Genomic DNA, 22,048 nt, shown 5'->3' on the forward strand with positions numbered 1-22,048 from the left:
TATAAATCTAACTTTTAAAAAAATCCTTCTGTGGCTTCTCACAGGTCAGATAAAGTCTGAGCAGCTTAGCTTCACAATCAAGCCCTCTAAGGACTGACCTAACCAATCCCACCTGCCTTATTCTCTGCGATTCCCCTTTACACACTCCATACATCATCCTAATCGAACCATCTAGGGTTTTCCGGACAGGTCCTGAGCTTTTTGGCTTCCTTTCCTTTGTTCATGCTCTTTCCTTTGTCCTAATTTTTCTCCTCCCTGAAAGAAGTGAACACTTGTGGAAAGAACACAGCTTGGAACCCTGGGGAAGGGGGATTCTGTGCTGGATTTCCTAAGAGTCCCCCTTTCCTGTTCAAACTTCCAAATCTCCCACCAAAGCAGCATGCACAGAGGCCCAGGAGGTCCAAGGGGAGTGACCGGGTGTGAGCAGGTGGGGCGAGGACAGGAAGACTGGCCATGGTGAAGGCTATCTGTGCCTTAGCCTTCCTGGGTTCAAAGGGCCTTCTCTCCTGGTCTCACCCTCCAGAACGCTGTGGGTAAAAGAGTGGGGAGAGCATTCTGGACATAGAAAAGTCCCAGGCCCCTCCTGCCCTCATCCTTCTCACACTACCCTGTAACTGTAGAACAGGGGTTGAGTGCCTTCCCCAGAAAGGTGGGAGCCACTCTGGGACAGAACTGCTGTCTGTCTGGTTCTCTTCTGCCATGTCCCAAGATGTGCCTGCCACAGAGCAAGTTCTCAATTAATGTTTGAAGATTACATGCATGAATGCTGTTGCCTAGCAGCAGCTTTAGGAAATCCCTTTCTCTCGCCAAATTTCAGTTGTCTCAACTGAAAAACATTGAGAGCAATTCCTACCTTTTAAAGTTATCGTATACAGTAAATACATATAAAATCACTTTGAATATTATAAATATACTCTAGTGATATAAGAATTTATTATTGTTGTTATAAAAATGGATACTTATGATTTCAATGTCAGATTTCTGGACAAGGAATGTGACTTTAGTTAAAAATCCTAAAAAGTTAGTATGCCTACTGAAGTATTTAGGAGGAAGTATTGATGTCTGCCATTTACTTTGAAATTTATCAGATTGTAAGGTAATTCATAGATGGGTAGAAGGATGATCATAGATAGGTGATTCACAGATTAACAGACAGGAAGCTATGTCATAAAACAAGAAGAATAAAACATTAATGGTAGAATCTAAGTGATGCATATACAAGGGTACACTGTAAAATCCTTTCTATTTTGGTGTACGTTTAAATTTTTCGTAAAACAATGTCAAGTGAAAACACTTAGGAGAAATAAGCTTCTGCCCGATCGAACTGGAAGTTTCCTTTGCGTGGAGCACTGACTCATCCTTTAACAAATCTGCATTGAGCTCCTTCTACACGTGCCAGCCAGACACTGGAGTTTGAGAATAGAGAAGTTCTCTTTAGTAGGGACCACAGGCATGTGAATAAATAATTACAATATAAAGGGAAAGTGCTCCCAACTGGGAATGCACAAGAGGCTGAGAATACAGAGGCATTGTCTGGAAAAATCAGGGAAGCCTTCATATTTAAGCAGAGTTGTGGAGGATAAATAGGAATTTTCCAGACAGAAACTAGGAGAAGAGTGTTTCAAGAACAGATCACAGTGTGGCCAAAGCGTGGCCTGGCTGGAGTGCAAAGCGAGCATGTCCACACGGCCAGAGGGTGGCCAGATGGAGTAAAGAGACCAGGCTGTAACAGCCAGAAAGGTGACCAGGTGGAAAACTTGCTCCATGGGTCCATCAGCCACATTTATGAAGCACCTCCTATGTGTATAGCTCTAAATAATGGAAAGCAAAAGGCTGCCTTTCCACACGGGAGTCAAATCCCAGGCTGCCTCGCTGGAAGCCCAGAACCAGCGGTTTGGCAGGAAGAAGCAGGTGAGGCTTGGCAGTGACAGGTGAGAAAGATTAGCTGTCACTACACATTCCAGAAGGAGACTTTACAACTCTCCCACACACGCCCTCCCTCGCCTGGACTGAAGACAGCAAATTGTTCAAGGCCAAGTTGTGTTCCACACCCATGGCCTCTGCAAAGCTGGCCAAGGAGGAGAGGCTGAAGTACAGGACCTGAGTCAGAGCCCTGGTCCCCGCCCTGCCTGTTTGGCTGCGGGCCTCTGAGCCATTTCCCCCACCTCTGCAGGCACTCACGTATAAGATGGGAAGACAGCCCTGACCATCGCTCTTTGCCTTTCTACAGCAGCCTCGCAGTCTGTGGACCCTACACTTTTCCATCCACACCCACACTGAGTCGTGGCCCGCATCCTACAGCCGAAGCAGGGATTGACAATAGCACATCAACATGGAGGAGTTGTGAGGCCCCAGTGAGAGCACCTCCATCCTTCCAGACTCTTCTTGTTCTCATTAATTCTTTACTCCTGCCTTAGTTTTAAATTTATTTTGACGTTTTTAAACTTCTAGAGTAGAATGATTGCTTCTGTTGGTTTCAATCTTTCATATTTAATATTAAAAGCTATTAAAGCTATGAATTTTCCTCTAATGGGTGCTTTGACAATATTACATAGGTTTTTTTTTTTTTTTTTTTTTTGTGGTATGCGGGCCTCTCACTGTTGGGGCCTCTCCCGTCGCGGAGCACAGGCTCCGGACGCGCAGGCCCAGCGGCCATGGCTCACGGGCCCAGCCGCTCCGCGGCATGTGGGATCTTCCCAGACCGGGGCACGAACCCGTGTCCCCTGCATCGGCAGGTGGACTCCCAACCACTGCGCCACCAGGGAAGCCCCTTACATAGGTTTTGATACAGAGTTTTTATTGTAATTAATTTCTAAATGGACTGTAATTTCAAACTAGATTTTCTCTTAGACCCAAGAGCTTTTAAGAAGACTACTTACTAGTTTCCAAGTACTTGGTTTTGAGGGTTATCCTTTTATTGTTAATGTCTTGTTTTATTGTACTCTGTTTAGAAAAAGTAACCTAAAATTTTCTATGTAGGGTGTTTTTAATTTAGATATTTTAAATGAAATTTTCTTAGAAGATTAACTTTTATAAGTGTTCCATGAATATCTGAAAATGATGTGGAGTAAAACACACCTATTCAAATCCTCTAAATAATTATTTACATGTCCTTGTCTGTCAAATTCTCAGGTCTATTAAGAATTCCCGGGCTTCCCTGGTGGCGCAGTGGTTGAGAGTCTGCCTGCCAATGCAGGGGACACGGGTTCGTGCCCCGGTCTGGGAGGATCCTGCATGCCTCGGAGCGGCTGGGCCTGTGAGCCATGGCCGCTGAGCCTGCGCGTCCGGAGCCTGTGTTCCGCAAGGGGAGAGGTCACAACAGTGAGAGGCCCGTGTACCGCAAAAAAAAAAGGAATTCCCATTATGATTGTGGGAGTTTGTTGCTGTTATTTTGAGTGCGTGAAGGTTCACGGTTTTTATAACTTCTTCATGGATTTCATTGTTTACCATGATTAAATACTCATCTTTGTCCCATTTAATATTTTTGCCTTGAATTCTATTTTGCTTGGTATTTGTATTACCACTTTTTGCTGTTGTTCACAGTTATCTGGTAAATCATAGCTAGATATATTCTTACATTTTATGTCTTCCCCTTTGTTGCGCTCCTATGCTAATTCATTTTTCACTTGCAGTATACCCCCCAGTAATATTTTCAGAAAAGATACATTTGGTATACATCCCAAATTCTTGTGCACCTCTATTTGCCCATGAATGATAGTTTGGCTACATAGAGAATTCTAGTCTCAAGTCTTTTTCTTGTGGTATAAGCAGTGTTTTCTATCATTCATGTTTCAGAAGAGAGGCCCAAAACATGTCTGATTGTCTTTTATCTAGATCGTAGGTTATTTGTCTTCTTAGATCTGACATCTCCAAGATCTTTACTTTACTTTTGAAACTCAGAAATTTCACCACACTTTTAGTGGATTGAATGCGTATATTAACCTCCATCCCTCCTGAAATCTCACTAAAACAGGAGTAAAGGAATACAAATTTAAACTCATATACCCACAAGGACAAAAAGCATAGAAGCAGCAGCAGTAAGAGAGAATATTTAGGAAGTTGAAAAGCAGATGGAAGAATGGTAACTATGTTAGCATACCCAAGAAAGCTAAATCCTAAAATAGAAGAAGTTAAAGCTAAGAATTCCCTCACTCCAAAAGACCGAGGAATTGGCAGCACTAGGTACCCCTGGAATTGGGAGTGCACCAACACAAGGATATGGATTGAATGTCTGTGTAATATCAACCTCCCTCTCCACTCTCTGCAGCCAGATGAATACCCTTCATGAATGAAGATTGCAGAATTTATTCTCTGGAGACAGAGAGGTTCTCTGTACAGGATGATACCGGGAAGAGTTGATGTCACGAGTATCCTATTTAAAACAGGGAATCAAATGGGAGTTTGATCACTAAATATTGAGATCTCTAAGTTCTTCTCCCCCACGTAACGTTCTGGCAGCCAGATTTACATCTCTCAGAAGAGCTTTCTCCAGCCAAGGCCAAGGGAAAAATATCTAACAACACTGACACTGAAATTCCCCCAGTGAAAACACTCAGCTTGGTCATGCTATGGTGAACCAATGGTCAACAAGTGCCCCAGAGTCTCTAGTAGGATTTTCAATTAGACATGAGTGCACTGTCAAGGATCACCAGATATTTGAGAAAAATCTCTGATATGGAAGATTGAGGCCAAAACAAACACGTGAAAAAAAAAATTGAAACAGAAGGAGACTATGTCAGGCAAATTTGTCTTAATAATATCTTCAAAGGATAAGAAAGCATTGTATCCATGAAATATGAGCATGTTGTTACTAAAAGGAACATTCAGAAAACAAAAATAACTCTTAGAAATTAAAATATGAACTCAGAAATAAAAAACTCAGTGAATGAATGAGAGAACATTTCTCATCACCTGAAAACAGTCAGCAGCGCAGCAATACTCAGGGCAGAACCAAGCACAGAACAGGTCTTTCAAATGAATCAATCCATGAAAGAGCATATAAGGAAATCCTTCTTCCCAACTTATGACTTACCTTCTGTGCCTCGTGGCAAAGTCCTCCTGACCCAAGAGTCCAATTGAGTTGGGGCTTCGTGAACAATGAACCTGAGTCCCAGTGAGAATCAGGCACCGGCCTGACCATCAGACAGACACCCTCAGGCACCTGATGGTTGGCTTCCATTCAGTAGCATTCATAAGCCTTAATTACGCCCAGCCATGTCCTGTAGGGTATAAAGTATTTCCCTTTTACAGATGGGAAAACTGAGGTCTGGAAGACAAAGGGTGACTCTTGGCTAGAGATGGGTCCACAAGAACCCATAATTGGTGTAGTCTGCCTCAAGAGTTCTTGTCCTTTTTTTATTTGTTTTTTTCTAATTATAAAAATAATATATGTTTACTTTGAAAAATTCAAACATTTCAGAAATAAAACAAGGTAGAATGCAAAAGACCCCCCAGGTGTAACCATGGTCAACAGTCTGGGGCCTAGTCCTCCATGGGGTGTTGTCAAATGCCTGTGGCAATGCATTTGTTAATGGGATTGTTAGTCTCCTATTTTTTAATATTCATATGTATTTACTCTTTCAGACAAAGCTTATAATAAATGTATTCAATTCCCCCTACCAACCCCCTTACAATTTGATTAAAAATGGCACTAAATGTGTGCATCAATGGGGAGAATTACTATTTTTTCAATATTGAGCCTTTCCATCCATGAACCTGGTATTCGCTCCAGTTATTCAGGCCTTCTTTAACATCTTTTAGTAAAGGTTTATATTTTTCTCCATTTATGCCTTGAATATACTTGATTAACTTTATCCCAATGCATTGTATTGTGTAGCTCATAAGAATAGAATCTTTTTCTCAATTAAGTTTTCTATTTGTTGTGGCTGCAGAATCAAAGGAAACTATTTACACACTTTATTGCACTTGCTTCCTTACTTTGCAGTTTTAAAATGAACTCTCGGGACTTCCCTGGTGGCGCAGTGGTAAAGAATCCACCTGCCAATGGAGGGGACATGGGTTTGATCCCTGGTCTGGGAAGATCCCACATGCCGTGGAGCAACTAAGCCTGCGTGCCACAACTACTGAGCCCGTGTGCTACAACTACTGAAGCCTGCACGCCTAGAGCCTGTACTCCTCAGCAAGAGAAGCCACCGCAATGAGAAGCTCATGCACAGCAATGAAGAGTAGCCCCTGCTCGCTACAACTAGAGAAAGCCCGCATGCAGCAATGAAGACCCCACGCAGCCAAAAATAAATTATTTTTTTTAAAAAAAGAGTGAATTTAAATAAATAAATAAAATGAACTCTCTTGGATTTCTTTAGGTAAACACACATACCATTATAAATTGTGATGATTTTGCTCTTCTTTACCAATATTTTTATTTCTTGTCTTACTACATTTGCTAGAACCTCCAGAACAATGTTGAATAATGCCACTGATATAGGCATCCCTTTTTTGTTCTTGACTTCATGAGAAACCTTTGGTATTTCACTGTCACATTTAATGTTTTTGGCCTCTACTTTCAAAGCTCCCACCCTCCCTCAGGGTGAAATGCCCTCCTGTTTCTCCCTGTCTCTATCAAATCTCCATCTTAGTAGTCTTTTCCTTGGGTCTTTGACAACAAAGGGTGATTTAAGCCATTGTAGTTTCTTTTCCTGGGTGATGTGCATTTTCAGCCTCTGTAAAGAACTTACCCCTTGTCCCCAGTGTTCATTGCAGCACTATTTACAATAGCCAGGTCATGGAAGCAACCTACATGTCCATCGACAGATGAATGGATAAAGAAGATGTGGCACATATATACAATGGAATATTACTCAGCCATAAAAAGGAACGAAATTGGGTCATTTGTTGAGACGTGGATGGATCTAGAGACTGTCATACAGAGTGAAGTAAGTCAGAAAGCAAAAAAAAAAATCTTATATTAATGCATATATGTGGAACCTAGAAAAATGGTACAGATGAACTGGTTTGCAGGGCAGAAATTGAGACACAGATGTAGAGAATAAACGCATGGACACTAAGGGGGGAAAGCGGCGTGTGTGTGTGTGTGTGTGTGTGTGTGATGAATTGGGAGATTGGGATTGACATGTATACACTGATGTGTATAAAATGGATGACTAATAAAAACTGCTCTATAAAAAAATTAATTAAATAAAATTCAAAAATTTAAAAAAAATAAAAAGAACTTACCCTTGTATTAACAAGACGGAATTCGGCCAAGGCCTGGCGGTAGCTAAGGGCCCAGGAAGCCAGCACTTGCAACATACCTACAAAACATCATCCACAGGGCAGGGCACATTTACATGCATTATGGCCTTCAGTCCTTAAAGCAGACTCTACAAGGTGGTTATTTTGTTTACTCTCACTTTTCAGATGAAAGTCTGTCTCCAAGTAACATGTCCTAGGTCGCACAGCTGAGTAGTAGACACAGAATTCTAAGCCAGTTTACAAGGGAAATCCTGTAGCACTCACGCAACGGGAGAGGCCACGGCAGTGAGAGGCCCACATACCGCAAAAAAAAAAAAAAAAAAAAAAAAAAGAAGAAGACACAGGTCTACTTTGATAAAAATATTTAAAAGCTGGGGGGTTTTTTGTTGTTTTTTTTTAACCTCTCACTGTTGTGGCCTCTCCCGTGGCGGAGCACAGGCTCCGGACGCGCAGGCTCAGCAGCCATGGCTCACGGGCCCAGCCGCTCCGCGGCATGTGGGATCTTCCCGGACCGGGGCACGAACCCGTGTCGCCTGCATCGGCAGCAGACTCTCAACCACCGCGCCACCAGGGAAGCCCTAAAAGCTGTTTTTAAATATTTAGATCTGGTCCCCCAGAATCTGGTCCTCATGCTCTCACCAGAATTTCCGATGACAGAATGACAGAATTTCCAATTCTAAAGTCCATGTTTATTCATATTTTAACATTTCTGAAGTTGAGATTATATGGCAATTGATGGTATCTTAGGTCAATAAGACACGGCGGCAGCTAACATTTGCAAGCTGTTTTACAGTTAGCCACAGTATTCCATGCGCTTTTTTCTTTAGGTTTCACAACTTCCTGAGGTGAGTTTTCCCAGCCCCGTTTTCAACACCAAGAAGCAGATTCCATGTGGTGATGCCATGCAAGGTAATCCTAGACCATGTGGGTTGTGGGTGGAGGAGTTAGCCTCGATGGAGTTCCTTTTCTCCTTACCACCAACTTTAGACAGAATATTCCATTTGGGTCTCCACCGTCCCCTGCTCATTGACAGCTGAGGGAAGTGAGGCTCAGAGAGGTTAAGCGATGTGCCCCACCTCACATAGCCAGTAAGCATCAGAGCCAGGATCTGAACTCTTTCCACTGCCACAGCTGTTTGCCTGGCACTAGGGGCGGCAGCTGTGCTCCCATGGGAACCAAGCACAAGATGCTGGAGCCCCCAGCCCAGCCCAGAGTAAGCCCCTCTGTGTCCTTGCCCCTCTGCTGGAGCTCCAGTGGCACTCACTGCATGAGCCTGTCCCGGGCTGGGTCCGAGAGGTAGCGCTTGGATCCACCAATGAACAGGGACCGGTATCGCTGCCGATGGTCCTTTGTCTCCATCAGCTGGGTGTTGAGGTAGCGACCCACACCCATGGGGTTCTGCACCAGGGAGAAGAGGCAGGACGTTAGCAAGCTGGATGCCTGGCTTGGAAACCTGATCTCAGGCCTCCTCCCCTCCCTTTAGGCTCCTCCTTACTCCATCTGCTACACAATGAACCGTGTTCCCCAAAGGGATGTGGAAGTCCTAATCCCCAGGGCCTCAGAGTGTGAGCTTATTTGGAAATAGCTGCAGACGTAATCAATTAAGATGAGCTCATACCGGAGTAGGGTGGGTCCTTAATCCAATGTGACTAGTGTCCTCATAAGCAGAGACATACAGGGGGAAGATGGCCATTCAACATGGAGGCAGAGGCTGGAGTGATGCACTTACAAGCCAAGGAGTTCCAAGGATTGCCAGCCACCACCAGCAGCTACAAAGAGGCCAGGAAGGATTCTCCCCTACAGGTTTCAGAGGAAATGCGGTTTTGTCGATACCTGGATTTCAGACTTCTGGCTCCCAGAACTGAGAGAGGATAAATTTCTGTTGTTTTAAGCCATCTAGTCTGTGATACTTTGTTAGGGCAGCTTTAGGAAATGAATACACCATCCCACCCAGAAACCCGGGTTGTAGTACAAGAAGCGCCAGTGGAGAGGTTCAGAGAGGAGATGTAGCCTGTCCAGAGTGACGAGTGAGGGCAGGAGAATGGCAGGACAGGAAGCTGCCGCTTGTAGAGAATCTGTCCCAGGGTCAGACTGGGTCCCCAAGCGAAGACTCTCTCCCCTTGGAGGAGGTGCAGGCTGGAGGTGAGAAAAGGAAGAATGTAGGGACCTGACCATCTGGACCTCACAAGAACCGAGCAGGGCAGAGGGTGTGGGCACACTGGGGGCCAAGGCATCGCTCGGGAGACAAGGAGGTGGAGTGGAAGAGGGAGAGCTGGGGTGTGGGCCTGCGGGATGGGGCAGGGGGAGCTTAGTAGGAAGGCAGGTTCCAAGCAAGATGTTCCCAGGGAAACCAGGAGAAAGCCACAGCTTAAAAAAACACAGCTGTTCAGGAGGGCTGCGGCGGCAGGGGGTGGCAGGGCGGGGAGCAGGCAGTGCAGGCTGGCACGTCCAGCAGCAGCAGTGTCAGTGTTTGGGCAGCTGTTCGGGGCTGGAGGGGGTAAAGCCGGCAAGGGCGGCCCAACCCCCCCACCCCCCGGGAGGCCATCCAGAGGCTTTGGAACACAGAGGAGATGCTCAGTAAGAAGTAAGAATTCCTGGAGAAGAAGATAGAGCAGGAGCTGATGGCCGCCAAGAAGCAGGACACCAAAATCAAGCGTGCTGCCCTCTAGGCACTGAAGCGCAAAAAGAGGTATGGAAAGCAGTCGGCACAGATCAACAGCACGCTGTCAACCATCGAGTTCCAGCGAGAGGCCCTGGAGAATGCCAACACCAACACCGAGGTGCTCAAGAACGTGGGCTATGCCACCAAGGCCATGAAGGCTGCCCACGACAACACGGACGTCGATAAAGCGGATGAGTTAACGCAGGACATTGCTGACCAGCAGGAACCTGCAGAAGAAACTTCAACAGCTATTTCAAAATCTGTAGGCTTTGGAGAAGAGTTTGACGAGGAGGAGCTCGTGACAGAATTAGAAGAACTAGAACAGGAGGAACTAGACAAGAATATGCTGGAAATCAGTGGACCGGAAACAGTCCCTCTACCAAATGTTCCCTCTATATCCCTACCAACAAAACCCACCAAGAAGAAGGAAGAGGAAGACGACGACGTGAAGGAATTGGAGACCCGGGCTGGATCCACTTAACCGGTCCAGTGCGGGCTGGGCCCAGTCTGATGGCCTGCGCGGCGGGCAGGCACGTGCGTGTGCAGGGCAGGCAGGTTCCATCACTCTCGAATCTTCCTCCAAAGCAGTAGGGCAGCATCACTGCTCACTCTGCATAGCATGGTCTGCACCCAGCGGGACAGGCAAGGGGCGGGGGAGGTGCCTGCTGTTTATAATGTTGACTTTCTGTAAAATAAACTGTATTTGCAAATCCAACATTGAGCTTCTGGACTACACTGACTCCACTGCTGAACCTCAATGGATAGGGTCGACCGTTTGCAGTTGAAATGACCTGAAAATGTAGCCTCTGTCCTTTTAAGTCAGCTGACTTGTCACACATCTCTTTGTAAGACTTGTATGGTACTGGCAGGAGTTGTTTTGTATTTTTTTAATAAATTTATTTATTTTGTTTAATTATTTTTGGCTGTGTTGGGTCTTCGTTGCTGCGCCCAGGCTTTCTCTAGTTGCGGCGAGCGGGGGCTACTCTTCGTTGCAGTGTGCGGGCTTCTCATTGCAGTGGTTTCTCTTGTTGTGGAGCATGGGCTCTAGGCACGCGGGCTTCAGTAGTTGTGCCACGCGGGCTCAGTAGTTGTGACACACGGGCTTAGTTGCTCCGCGGCATGTGGGATCTTCCCGGACCAGGAATCGAACCCGTGTCCCCTGCCTTGGCAGGCGGATTCTCAACCACTGCGCCACTAGGGAAGCCCAGGAGTTGTTTTTTAAAAGCCATAAGCTTTTCCTTGTCCTTAGCTGTAATAATGCATCTGATTTTGGTTTCCTTGAGAGCTGTATTTCTGTCCATCACCTGTGTACTGGCCCCTGTGTTTCCCACTCTGGCCCACTCCTCACTCCCACTCCCCTGGTCTTTTTGGAGTTTGTGACACTGATTTGAAATGGATGGTGTTCTCTTGAGAGCGCGTGAGATTGTTAGAGTTAAGTCCCAGCTATACATTTTTCTAACGTAGCTCTAAGGTCCTTGTTGCTGTTTGTGATAACTGATAGATAACTCATACATTTATAATCAGATGAAACTATGGTTTGCACTGTCTATTAAATATCTCAATTAATTAAAAAAAAAACAGCAGTTCAAAACCAGGCAAAACTAACCTGCACTACTGGAAGCCAGGAGAGGAACCACCTGACAGGGAGGGAGGTTGGGGGGTGGCCCTGGGGTGCTGGAAACGTGCCCTTCAACCCTCTGGGGGGTGGTTACATGGTGAGTCCATTTTGTGACAATTCATGGAACTCTTCACTTAGGACTCATGCTCCCTTCTCTATGGTTATTAGACCCCAGTAAAAGGTGGGCTTAAAAAATGAAGGACAGGAATGAGAAACGGAATGAGGCTGATGACCAATGCCATCTGGTGCATGAAGAAGGCAGGCACATGAAGGCAAGAGCTTAGCTGTCTTACACAAACACCAACAAACCGAAGATTACGTCATATATGGGGGATGGCTGCCTCTGGGGAGGGGGGGGAGAGGGGAGGGGAAGGAGAGGGGAGGGGAGGAGAGGGGAGGGGAAGGAGAGGGGAGGGGAAGGAGAGGGGAGGGGAGGAGAGGAGAGGGGAGGGGGAGGAGAGGGGAGGGGGAGGAGAGGGGAGGGGGAGGAGAGGGGAGGGGGAGGAGAGGGGAGGGAAGAGAGGGGAGGGAAGAGAGGGGAGGGGAAGAGAGGGGAGGGGGAGGAGAGGGGAGGGAAGAGAGGGGAGGGGGAGGAGAGGGGAGGGGAAGAGAGGGGAGGGGAGGAGAGGGGAGGGGAAGAGAGGGGAGGGAAGAGAGGGGAGGGGAAGAGAGGGGAGGGGGAGGAGAGGGGAGGGAAGAGAGGGGAGGGGGAGGAGAGGGGAGGGGAAGAGAGGGGAGGGGAGGAGAGGGGAGGGGAAGAGAGGGGAGGGGAGGAGAGGGGAGGGGGAGGAGAGGGGAGGGGAGGAGAGGGGAGGGGAGGAGAGGGGAGGGGGAGGAGAGGGTCCTTGCTCAACCAGAGATGAGAAATGGGCCAACTCCCTGAGCTGCCCCTGAGGCCTCAAGACAAATATGAAGAGAATGGAGGGAGCATTTCCCTAGAAAATAAGAGAGTGGGATGGCTCTGGGTGATGTCCATTAGCACAGTGGTTCTCAAACTTGTCCCTGGAACACAGGATCAGCATCACCTGAGAACTCATTAGAAATGCAAGTTCCCAGGCCCCACCCCAGGCTTACTGAATCAGAAGGTCTGGCGTGGGGCAAGCCCTCCAGGTGAGGCTGATGCCCGCTCAAGTTTGAAAAACCACTGCCTGAGAGAAATGAGACAGTGGGAGTGGGTGTTAGTCCCTGGTAGAAAAAAAAGAGGTAGGATGGGCTCCCTCAGAGCATCAGTTCCCAGGGGGAAGGAGAACTTGGGGCTGCCTGTAGAATTAGGAGAGTGTTCCCTGCTTCTCACTGTCTATCCCCTACCCAGACGCACTCACCCAGGTTCCCAGAATCATCGGGGAGGCCTTTATGCCTATCCGCTTGGGAGACAGCAGGAACGGTGGTTGGTTGATGTGTTTGCATTCCTTCTCTGGAGGAAGCCACATACCGGGACCAGACATGGCCTAGAGGTGAGGAACAAAGGCTGAAAGCTTGGCGAGGTCTGGTGGTGGTCAGCCTGGGGCCAGGCCTGATGAGGGCTCTGGGCAGCTGACCTCACACCCCTGGCAGCCCTGAGACTTGAGCCAAGGATGGTAGGAGGTACCTGGCCACCTCCCAACTTACCAGGAGCCCATCCTCTGGGGGTGAAGGGGCCCTGCGGTACTCTCATGACCCCTGCCACCCACTCTATGCCCACCCATCAGCCTGAAACCTCTTTCCAGGTTCCCAAGGGCTCTCCCGGTCTGGCAGGGTCCAGAGAGGTGCTCCAGACCCCAGTCTGGGGAGCAGAAGCCACACGGACTTTGCAGCTAAATGAGCTGGGCTCCAATCTTGGCTCCTCCCCCTTGCTGGGAGCCTGGGCAAATCCCTTCCTATCTCTGGGCCTCAGTTTCCTTTCATGAAATGCAAAAGACAATCCCTCCCTCCAGGGGGCTGAAATGTGCCCTCCCCAGAGCAGGTGTTCAGGAAATGTTGGTACCCTTTTTCATTCCTCTGGACACGCCCACCTTCCCAAGCCCTTAGCAGTTCCCCCCCTGGGGGGCAGAACCTGCTTGGGGGTCGACTAATGTCCAGACCCTACTGCCGGAACCCCAGAAAGGAGCCCACCGCTCCCCTAAACAGAACCGGTGTGTGGCCTTCTGTCGGGCAGACCCCTTATTCACACTTGGTCCCGCTCCAGTTTTCCCCTCATCCTCTCTGCAGGGGAGGGAGGGGCAGAGATCAATGCCCACTGGGCACTTCCCGGGTGCCAGGCTCCATGCTATAGGCTCTAGTACTAACCTCAATGAATTCTCACAGCCACCTGGTCGTGCTCACGGGACAAGCATGTAAACAAAGGCTCAGAGAGTGACAGACACTGATCCAATGTGACTAGTAAGTACAATACCAGGATTGGGAACCAGGTGAGTCTGGTACCCAAGGGTGACCTTTCGGCTGAAATAGCCACTTCCACCCCACCCTGCCCCCGCAGGAAAGCCCCCTTCCAAGAGAAGAAGGAAGGAAGGCCATAGGGGCACAGTGACTAGTTTTGGGGGACACTGGCTAAGTGTGGCCCAATAAATTCTTTCTGGAGGGGCTTCCGGGTTGCGGGGAACTTTTGAAAAAACTCCACGCTTCTTATTGTGACATGAGTTAAGTTCTTCCATGAAGCTCTTGAAATTCATCAGTTCCCTGGGCCGTTTTTTCTGAGAAACAGAGGAGGAAAAAGAATATGTTATGTCAGGAAAAGCAAGAGCTGCGATGCTGGACCCTTACCACAGTCAGAGACAAGCAGTGATCCAATGAGGCATCACTCTCCCCCATGCCTGCCACTGTCCCATGGCCAGGCCAGTCCACCCTGACCTGGGCGACAGAGACGAAGCCCCCCAGCCAGGGGTGGGGTCAGTCTGATGGGGTCTCTAACAGCCCCTCCTCCGTGCGGTGCCCTGCAGCCCAGCTTGCCTTCATCCATTTCTTCTTTCTTTCACTTGTTTCGTGGACATTTACTGAGTCAGGCACTGTTCTAAGCAGGAGCGATAGTCCAAATATTTAAAAACCAGTGTGACGGGGGAACACTCAGGATTCTTAGGGCAGCAAAACTACTCTGTATGATACTATAATGGTGGATACATGTTATTATATATTTGTCCAAACCCATTGAATGTACAACACCGAGAGTGAGCCCTAATGTAAACCGTGGGCTTTCGGCGATAATAATGTGTCAGTGTCGATTCACTGATTGTAAGAAATGTTCCCCTCTGGTGCTGATTACTGATAGTGGGGGCCTGGGCATGTAGCGGGGACAGAGGGAACATGAGAACCCTGTACTTTCTGCCCAATTTTGCTGTGAACCTAAAACTGCTCTTTAAAATGTTTATTTTTTAGATAACACAAAATAATATCCTGTGGCCTGGGCATTGGCTCTAGGGCCTACGGAGCGTCTGAGGCCCCTGCTCTGCTGACAGGACACCTTCGTAGCTGGTCATGGGGAGGCCTGGGAAGCCCCAGGGAGGAGCCAGGTTGCAGGGCTCATTCAGTGGCTGTTTACCAGCTGGTCCCAAAGAATTTCAACATTTCACCACCGCCACTTCCTAGCGCTCCTGATGCCTTTACCACAGCACCCACTCCCTGCTAACATTCTATATTGTTTTCACTTGCGATTGTGTTTCTTTTTGCACGAGAAAGTAAGCACTTACTAGAAAGTAAGCACCACTGGGGCAGGTTCCCCTGCACTTAGACGATTACCTGGCCCAAGGCACACATGAGTGAAGGCACAGTAGAGACAAAATAAACAGTTAGACAAATACTTAAGTCCAATTACTATGAAAGCAAAGCCCACGGTGCTCGGGATCACACAACAGGAATTTGACTGGTACAGGAAACGGGGGCATCAAGCTAAAATTCGACCTCAGCTTCCCCTCCCAGCCCTCCAGTTCTCTGCCACTAACCCAGTCAGCTTAGCTGGGTCTGAGATGGCTGGGAAGTGTCTCCCAAACAGCAGGACACCCAGGCCTGCACCATCTAGGTCCCTGCAGGCCTGACAGCCTGTCTCCCATCCAGGCCTGGTACTGGGGCCCCCTGCACCTACCTCCCCTGCAATTCGTGCTGGTACAGAGGAGAGGGGACTGGAGGTGAAGCCAGACAGATGCCGTGGGGTCCAATCCCGGCTCTGCCCCTACCAGCTGCGTGGCTAGCCTCAGTCTCCTCCTCTAACACAGGGCGCCTTACCCTGCCCTAGCTGGGAGGGGGGAGTGAGCAGGCTACGGGAAGAGCCCTGCGCAGAGCCTGGCACACAGGGTGCCGTGGATAGGTGAGGCCTGTTTTCCTGCCAGGGAAGGCATAGCCCGCCTGGGTACACACCTGCACAGAGTGTGTCCATAAGGCTGAAGCTTGCTTTGGTCATCCGAGAAAGTGTCATAGAGGCCGCAGGTGCCCATGGATCACGCCAGGTACGTCTCGATGCCACTTTTGAAGGTGTAGGTGCCCAGTGCCAGACTGCTCCCCTGGAACAGAGCACAGAGGACAATCTCTGCAGGTCCATCACCCCGTGGGGCCTCAGTTTCCCCATCTGCCCTGGATTCCCCCACCCCAGGTCTGCGCAGCAAGGTGGGTGATGCCTGGCCAGGGTAGGGGGATACCTGATGAGCCAAAGGGGGCGGTTTGTTGGTCATCCTGCACATGAGGCCCTTGGAATGAGACCGGTTCCAGGCACTCTCCTCCAGCTTCGTGTATGGGTTGCCCTTCTCCCCATAATTTCCAGGGCCTGGATAGTAGTTCTGGGGGCGAGAGGGAGGGACATAAAGGCTGTTAGTCCCACGCCTCGTGCTGCTGAGCGCACCTGAGGAAGAGATGCCCTCCAGAGGGTAACGGGATTTTCAGAGTCCCTGTGTGTTAACTGCCCCCCAAAACACACAGCACTGTGGGCCTGTGAGCCTCTGCCACTGCTCAGACCTTCAGTTCCAAGTTCAGACTTCACTGGGGCCCCACTGGTCTGTCCAGCTCATCCCTCACTGTTCCCTTCCTACATCTGACGCTTCAGCCAAAGTGAGGTCCTTGCTGGTCCCCAAACCTATGCCATTCTGGCAACCTCCTCGCCTTTGCTTGCTTGTGCCATTACAGCCCTTCCCGCCTTCTTGGCCTCAGAAAGTTCTTCTAATCCTGCAAAGCCAGCTCGAATGCCATCTCTCCTGGGAATGAAGGCTTCCTTCCCTGATCACCCCAGACAGCTGCTTGCTTTGGTGGCCTCGGAAATCCCAACCACTACACCCCTGTGTTATAGCCCTACGTTTACATGAATGGGTTTCCCACTGTGCTGTGAACAGTGCTGCGACCTGGAGGGATCTGGAGTCCTGGGTTCGAATCCTGACTCCACTGCTTCCTAGCTGAGTGACCTCGGGCATATGCCACTTACTCCTTCTTAGCCCCATGGCCCACATTTCAAGCACAGGGTTAGTAGAACTTTCTTCCAAGATAATGGGGATGATATGAAATAACGTCTATAAAGCCTCTTGCACGTGCCCAGCCCCTAGTGGGTGCCAACACCTAATAAGTCAGGGTGGGGTGGCTGTCTCGGTGGGGCGGGGTAGGAGAGAAAGAGGTAGGAGAGGTTGAGAACTGTGGCTGGAAGGAGGATCTGAAGCCTCGACTGCCAGGGTCGGAAATATGGCCTTTGTAGGTGGAATGAGAAGAGCCACCCTGCAGTACAGGTGGGTGAGTGGGTAGCCATCGTTGGGTCAAGACCCGGCAGGATGTTTTCTGCTGCTTTGCACCTTTTAGCCACACGGGATCGCTGCCACTCCACATATGGCTCAGCCCTGCCTACCTCCAGTCCCTGGAACCTCCCAGGAAGCAGCCCAGAACCAGGCCTGGCAGAGAGGGTGGGTAGTCAGGCCGTGGCAGGCATCAGGTTCATTCACCCTCAGAGGAACCAGAATGCACATTGCCTCCTTCCAGGGCCCACGGTTTCCAGGTATATTCAGGAGAAAAGCCCCAAAGTAGGAAGGTGGGTCTCAACATCATGTGTTGGCTGCTTTACTAGGCTTAATATCTTGGTCCTAGAGACATCCTGATGAGATCAGATCAGTGCCACTTGCAATGAATAGATGGGGAAACTGAGTCTCAGAGAGGCAAAGCTTGTGTCCAAGGTCCCACCTCCAGAAAGGGGCAGCACAAGGGTTCTAACTTCAAAATCCATGCATGATCCTCTGAGCTTCTACTGTTTCCCAGGCACTGTGCAGGCACCAGAGGTGGGAGAGAAATAAGCACCACGGTGTCTAGGGAGACCTCAGAAGCGAGGGTTATAACAAAGGGGTGGAGCTGCTGATCCCGGAGCTCACAGACCAGGAGGAGCCCAGTGCCGGCACTCTGTCGGCAAAGCCTCATCTCTCCCTTCAAACCTTCAGGTTCAGAGGTGCAGCAACACACCTGGGCTGATGTGAATACCCCTGACTTTAACTAGAATGTTATGTTTCAGGGCTTCTGGGACCCAGGCAGGAGTGCTTAATTCTGGGGGAAGTGGGAATTGTCATTTACAAGATTTCCTTTTAGGTGGACCTTGAAGAAAGAGTCATCTTCCCAGAAGATGAAGGGGTGGGACAGGTGTCCCAGGTGGAGGGGGCCATAAGAGCACCTTTGAGGCAATTGGGAGAGGTATACTGGGAAGAGAATGGGAAGGCCTTGAAGGCCAAGCGGGGCATCCAGACTTGATTCTGGGGCATGAGGACACTTAGGAAGGCAACTGGGGCAATAGTAGGTGACCAGGACATCAGTCCTGGGGGCGCCCCTGGGTAGGGGGAGTGTGGCTTGGGCTTGGGCAGAGGTCAAGGGGATGGAAGGAGGAGGATGGGAGACAGAAGCACAGACGCCCGTGACTACAGGAGAACAAGGTGCCCGTGGGCCTCCGGCTCTGGCCGCTGGGCGGTGCCATTGCCCAGGAAGAGCAGGCCTGTGGGAGATGCTGACATGGCAGGAGCAGGGCATGCAGAGTTTGAGGAGCCTGGAGGACCCCGGGGTGGGGATCTGAAGCCATGTGCATGGAGCCTGGCTGCGCAAGAGAGAACACCCCACAGAGGGTGGTGGGGAGGGCAGGGCCTGGGAAAGAGAAGCCATGGAGGGAGGCTGGCGGAGGAGCTCCAAGGACACAGAGCCCAGTGTCCCCACAGCCAAGGGAAGGCAGAGTGTACTAGGAGGAGGATGGAGGCAGAGCCCAGTGCCAGCACAGAAGGCGCTGGCTTTGCAGGGGTGTGCTTCAACGGCCCATCCGCTCTGGGGAAGGGTTCACAGGACCCAAAGCAGGCACCCACAGCTTTGGCACTGGCGCTGCGGAGGCCCCCATGGAGAAGTCAGCACCCTGCACAGGTGGCATTTGTAGGCCTGTCCCACCCACACTGGGGGGACAACTGGAAGGACCAGAGGCCAGAGGAGGCCATCAGGTTCCCAGCCCAGAGCAAGATGGTAGCTGAGAAAGTCAGGCCTTGGATGTGAGCTCTTCCTGGGGCTGCCTTCTGCCCACTGGGGCAGTGCCACCTCCTTGAACTTTCTGTCCAGCCCTGAGCCCAGGAGAGTGGCTCGGGGAAATCCCGCAGGGCCCAGTAAGGTTACTGCAGGAGCAGATGTGGGGACCAGAGAGGAGAAGAGACAACTGGAACGGAGGGACAGGCCGTGGGACCTTCACCCTGCTCAGCCAACCCTCGCAGATGCTCCAGCGCTGGGGACCGGGCACAGGAGGAAACAGACAGCATCTGATTTGTTCCCCCAACTCCTCTGCCTTCAGTGGGGCTGGGCTCTGCCATTAGATCCTGTCCTCCACGGATGGTCAAGGAACAAACCAAGTGAGCCCAGCCTACGGGTCAAGTGCAGTTGTTACGTGTGGACACCTTGGACTCAATCCTGCCTCTGCCGCTTAGTAGCTCTGTGACCTTGGGCAGTCACTTAACCTCTCTGTGCTCGTTTTCTGTCTGTAAGTGGCGATGACAGTGCCTGCTTCACAGGGTTGTGGTGAGGATTACATTCATTAGTACCCTCACATGCTTAGAACAGTGCCTGGCACATGGCAAGTGCTGTATTAAGTGTCGGCTATTATTACTTTAGACTTGAAGGAAATCACTCATTTTTCAGTGCCTCCAGGCAGCCCCTCTCCCCACAGTGCAGTTACAGCTTCTGCACTTGAGGATGCATGTGCACGTCCCCTGAACGTGGCAAGGAGTAATTCCCAGGCTCCACAGAAGGCTTCACAGTGGTGAGGTGTGGAGGAAAAGCCCTGGCTTGGGGTTTGCCCATTTGGCCCACTGGGGCAAGATGTATATCCTCTCTGAGCCTCCAGGGCCTCGTCTGGAGTGGTTATAAAAAATTAGAGTGTTTTGGAGAACCAGTACTTAGTAGGCAGGCATAGGCATAGTCCACAAAGACTTATCACGTGCCAGGCGCTGCTAGGACCTGGGGATTCTGCAGCGAACCAACCGGGCAGATGTGGTCCACCCTCAGGGGCTGCTGTGCTCTGGGGGAGAGACACTGAACCCACAGCCACAATTGGGGCTCCTGGGAAAGGGAGATGGCCCCTCATGGGTTCAGGTCAGACCTCGGAGCTGAGAGCTGAGGGATGAGCAGGGGGTCCTTAGGTGAAGGGGCCGCTGGGGGCGGAATGGTACTTCTGGTAGAGGGGAGAGCAGGGGCAAAGCACAGGGCGAGTGCTTTGCCTCACTTTGAGGCGTGAGGAGGGCAAGGGTGTCCAGCCCAGGGAGCGTGAGGGGCAGGGGAGGAGGGGTGGCACTGGCAGCGTGGGTGTGACTCCCGCCTTTGCCCACACGACCCTATGGAGCCTGAACCCCACTCATCCCGACCCACACCGATGCCACGGCAGCCCTCCCGCCACCCCCACTTCTCACCACAGTCACCTCCCCTCTGGATGCCTCCGATCCCCTCCCCCACAAGCATGTCACTCAGTACCCCCCCCCACACACACAGCAAAACCCTCCTCCGCTGTCCTCCCACAGCACCTGGAATCAAACCCGAGGCCCTCACCTTGCCAGAAGGGCCTCATGTCCTGGTCCTCACCCCTCTGCTCTTGCCTCCTCCCCCCTCACTCACAGATTCCGTGAGTCTCCATTGCTCACCTACCACAGGTTTTGCTCGAACACCACCTCCTCCCAGAAGTCTTCCCTGACTACCCTATAAATGGCACCTCATCGTTCGCCATCTCTCCCTGTCTCATTTTTCCCCATGGCCCTCATTATATATGATTTGCTTCTCTGTACCGTTGTTTCTACCACTAGGACCACAGCTCCACGAGGGCAGGGACCTTGTCTTCATCACTGCTGGATCCCCAGGGCCTGGAACAGTATGTGGCACTAGAGGGCGCTCAACCATTATTTACTGGATGGCTGGATGGCTATAGATATGGAGGAGTTTGTTGAGCACCTAATGTATGCCTGGCTCTGTGCCAGGGACTCAAAGATGAACCAGACCCATCCCTGCCGGCAGGGAGCTCCTGATCTGGTGGGGGAGACGCAGAAACCTACGACAGCCAGTGGGCTGAAAGCTGTGGAACTGGAAAGCAGAGGGGCTGTGGGGTCCCAGAGGGGAGCCTGGCCAAGCCTGGGAAGAAGAACGGTAGGAGAAAGGGCGCTTCCAGCCCCACCCAGGCTGCATGCTCTTCAGACAGAGCAGAGGGTAGGAGGGATCCCACTCCATGTATGAGAACACCTACCCCAATGAGTCCTCAGAAGCGAATCTCCCCGGAGCTGAGCAGCCCCCGGGTGCTGCCCAGTTTCTCCTGCAACTCTTCTAAGAAGTCGTTGGAGTTGTAGGAGCCAGGCCCCAGCTCTTCCTTCTGCCCCAAGAGAAGAGAGCAGAGTTGAAAACTTTACACTTGGGAGTGTCCACGCAGGCAGGAGCCCAGGCGAGGATGTGTTCCTTAAAGGATGAGGTCTACCTGGGCCCGGGAGGACACTGCAGGCCACCCTGGGGGCAGGCAGGACCGGGCAGGAGGACCTGGCACCAGCAGTAGGGCAGGGTGGGGCCCCAGGGGCCTTACCTGCTGCCGCTTCTCTTTCAGGATGGCCCGGTACGGAAGTGGGGCAGCTGCGTCAGCCAGGTGGCTTCCTGGGCCTTGGCGCAGCCTGTGCCCACCTCCTTCTTCAACTTCTTGATGCTGAAGCAGGTCTCCTTGCAACCATAGGTCCCAGGTCCTATGTGGGACTGAGTCAGAGCACAGTCAGAGCGAGGCCAGCCACACCCACGAGTCCACCCACAGAGTCCACCCATCCTCTCCAAGCTGTCACCCTGACCTGGGAGTGGACAGGCAATACCCCTCTGGGGGCCCCTCCCCCAGCCCCGAGCCTGGCCCTCAAGGTGCAACCATGACATCCTCTGTCACTGGCCCCCTTACACTTCAGAGAGAGCCCGCAGCCAGTCTGTGCAAGAGCTGCAAGTGGAACCCAGGTCTCTGTGGATCCGACCCATGCTGTTTTCATTACAGTCCTGCGTTTATCAAACACATTGAGGCCCCAGCTCTGATTCAAGCTCTGAGCTGTGGGCTGAGGGCACGGAGGGGTGTGAGGCATGCCCCTTACACAGATCAGCTCATCTGTCACGGG

At 50.8% G+C, this 22,048-nt stretch overlaps 1 protein-coding gene and 1 pseudogene across 1 annotated transcript in view; one reads left to right on the plus strand and one right to left on the minus strand.

Annotated features, from left to right (window-relative positions):
- Positions 1-21,731, minus strand: part of CIMAP2 (ciliary microtubule associated protein 2) — a 36,174-nt gene extending 14,443 nt beyond the window's left edge. The window contains 8 exon segments of the mRNA XM_033866174.2: positions 8,477-8,610; positions 12,815-12,940; positions 14,000-14,161; positions 15,812-15,958; positions 16,094-16,231; positions 21,160-21,282; positions 21,487-21,521; positions 21,524-21,731. Of these exon segments, the coding sequence (XP_033722065.2) occupies positions 8,477-8,610; positions 12,815-12,940; positions 14,000-14,161; positions 15,812-15,958; positions 16,094-16,231; positions 21,160-21,282; positions 21,487-21,521; positions 21,524-21,716 (1,058 nt within the window). The 5' untranslated portion in view covers positions 21,717-21,731.
- LOC117314175 (charged multivesicular body protein 4b pseudogene) lies at positions 8,608-10,721 on the plus strand (annotated as a pseudogene).
- Positions 21,732-22,048: the final 317 nt, after the last annotated feature.

The sequence above is a fragment of the Tursiops truncatus genome, chromosome 1 (genome assembly GCF_011762595.2).
Source record: "Tursiops truncatus isolate mTurTru1 chromosome 1, mTurTru1.mat.Y, whole genome shotgun sequence".
In the NCBI taxonomy this organism is placed as follows: domain Eukaryota; kingdom Metazoa; phylum Chordata; class Mammalia; order Artiodactyla; family Delphinidae; genus Tursiops; species Tursiops truncatus.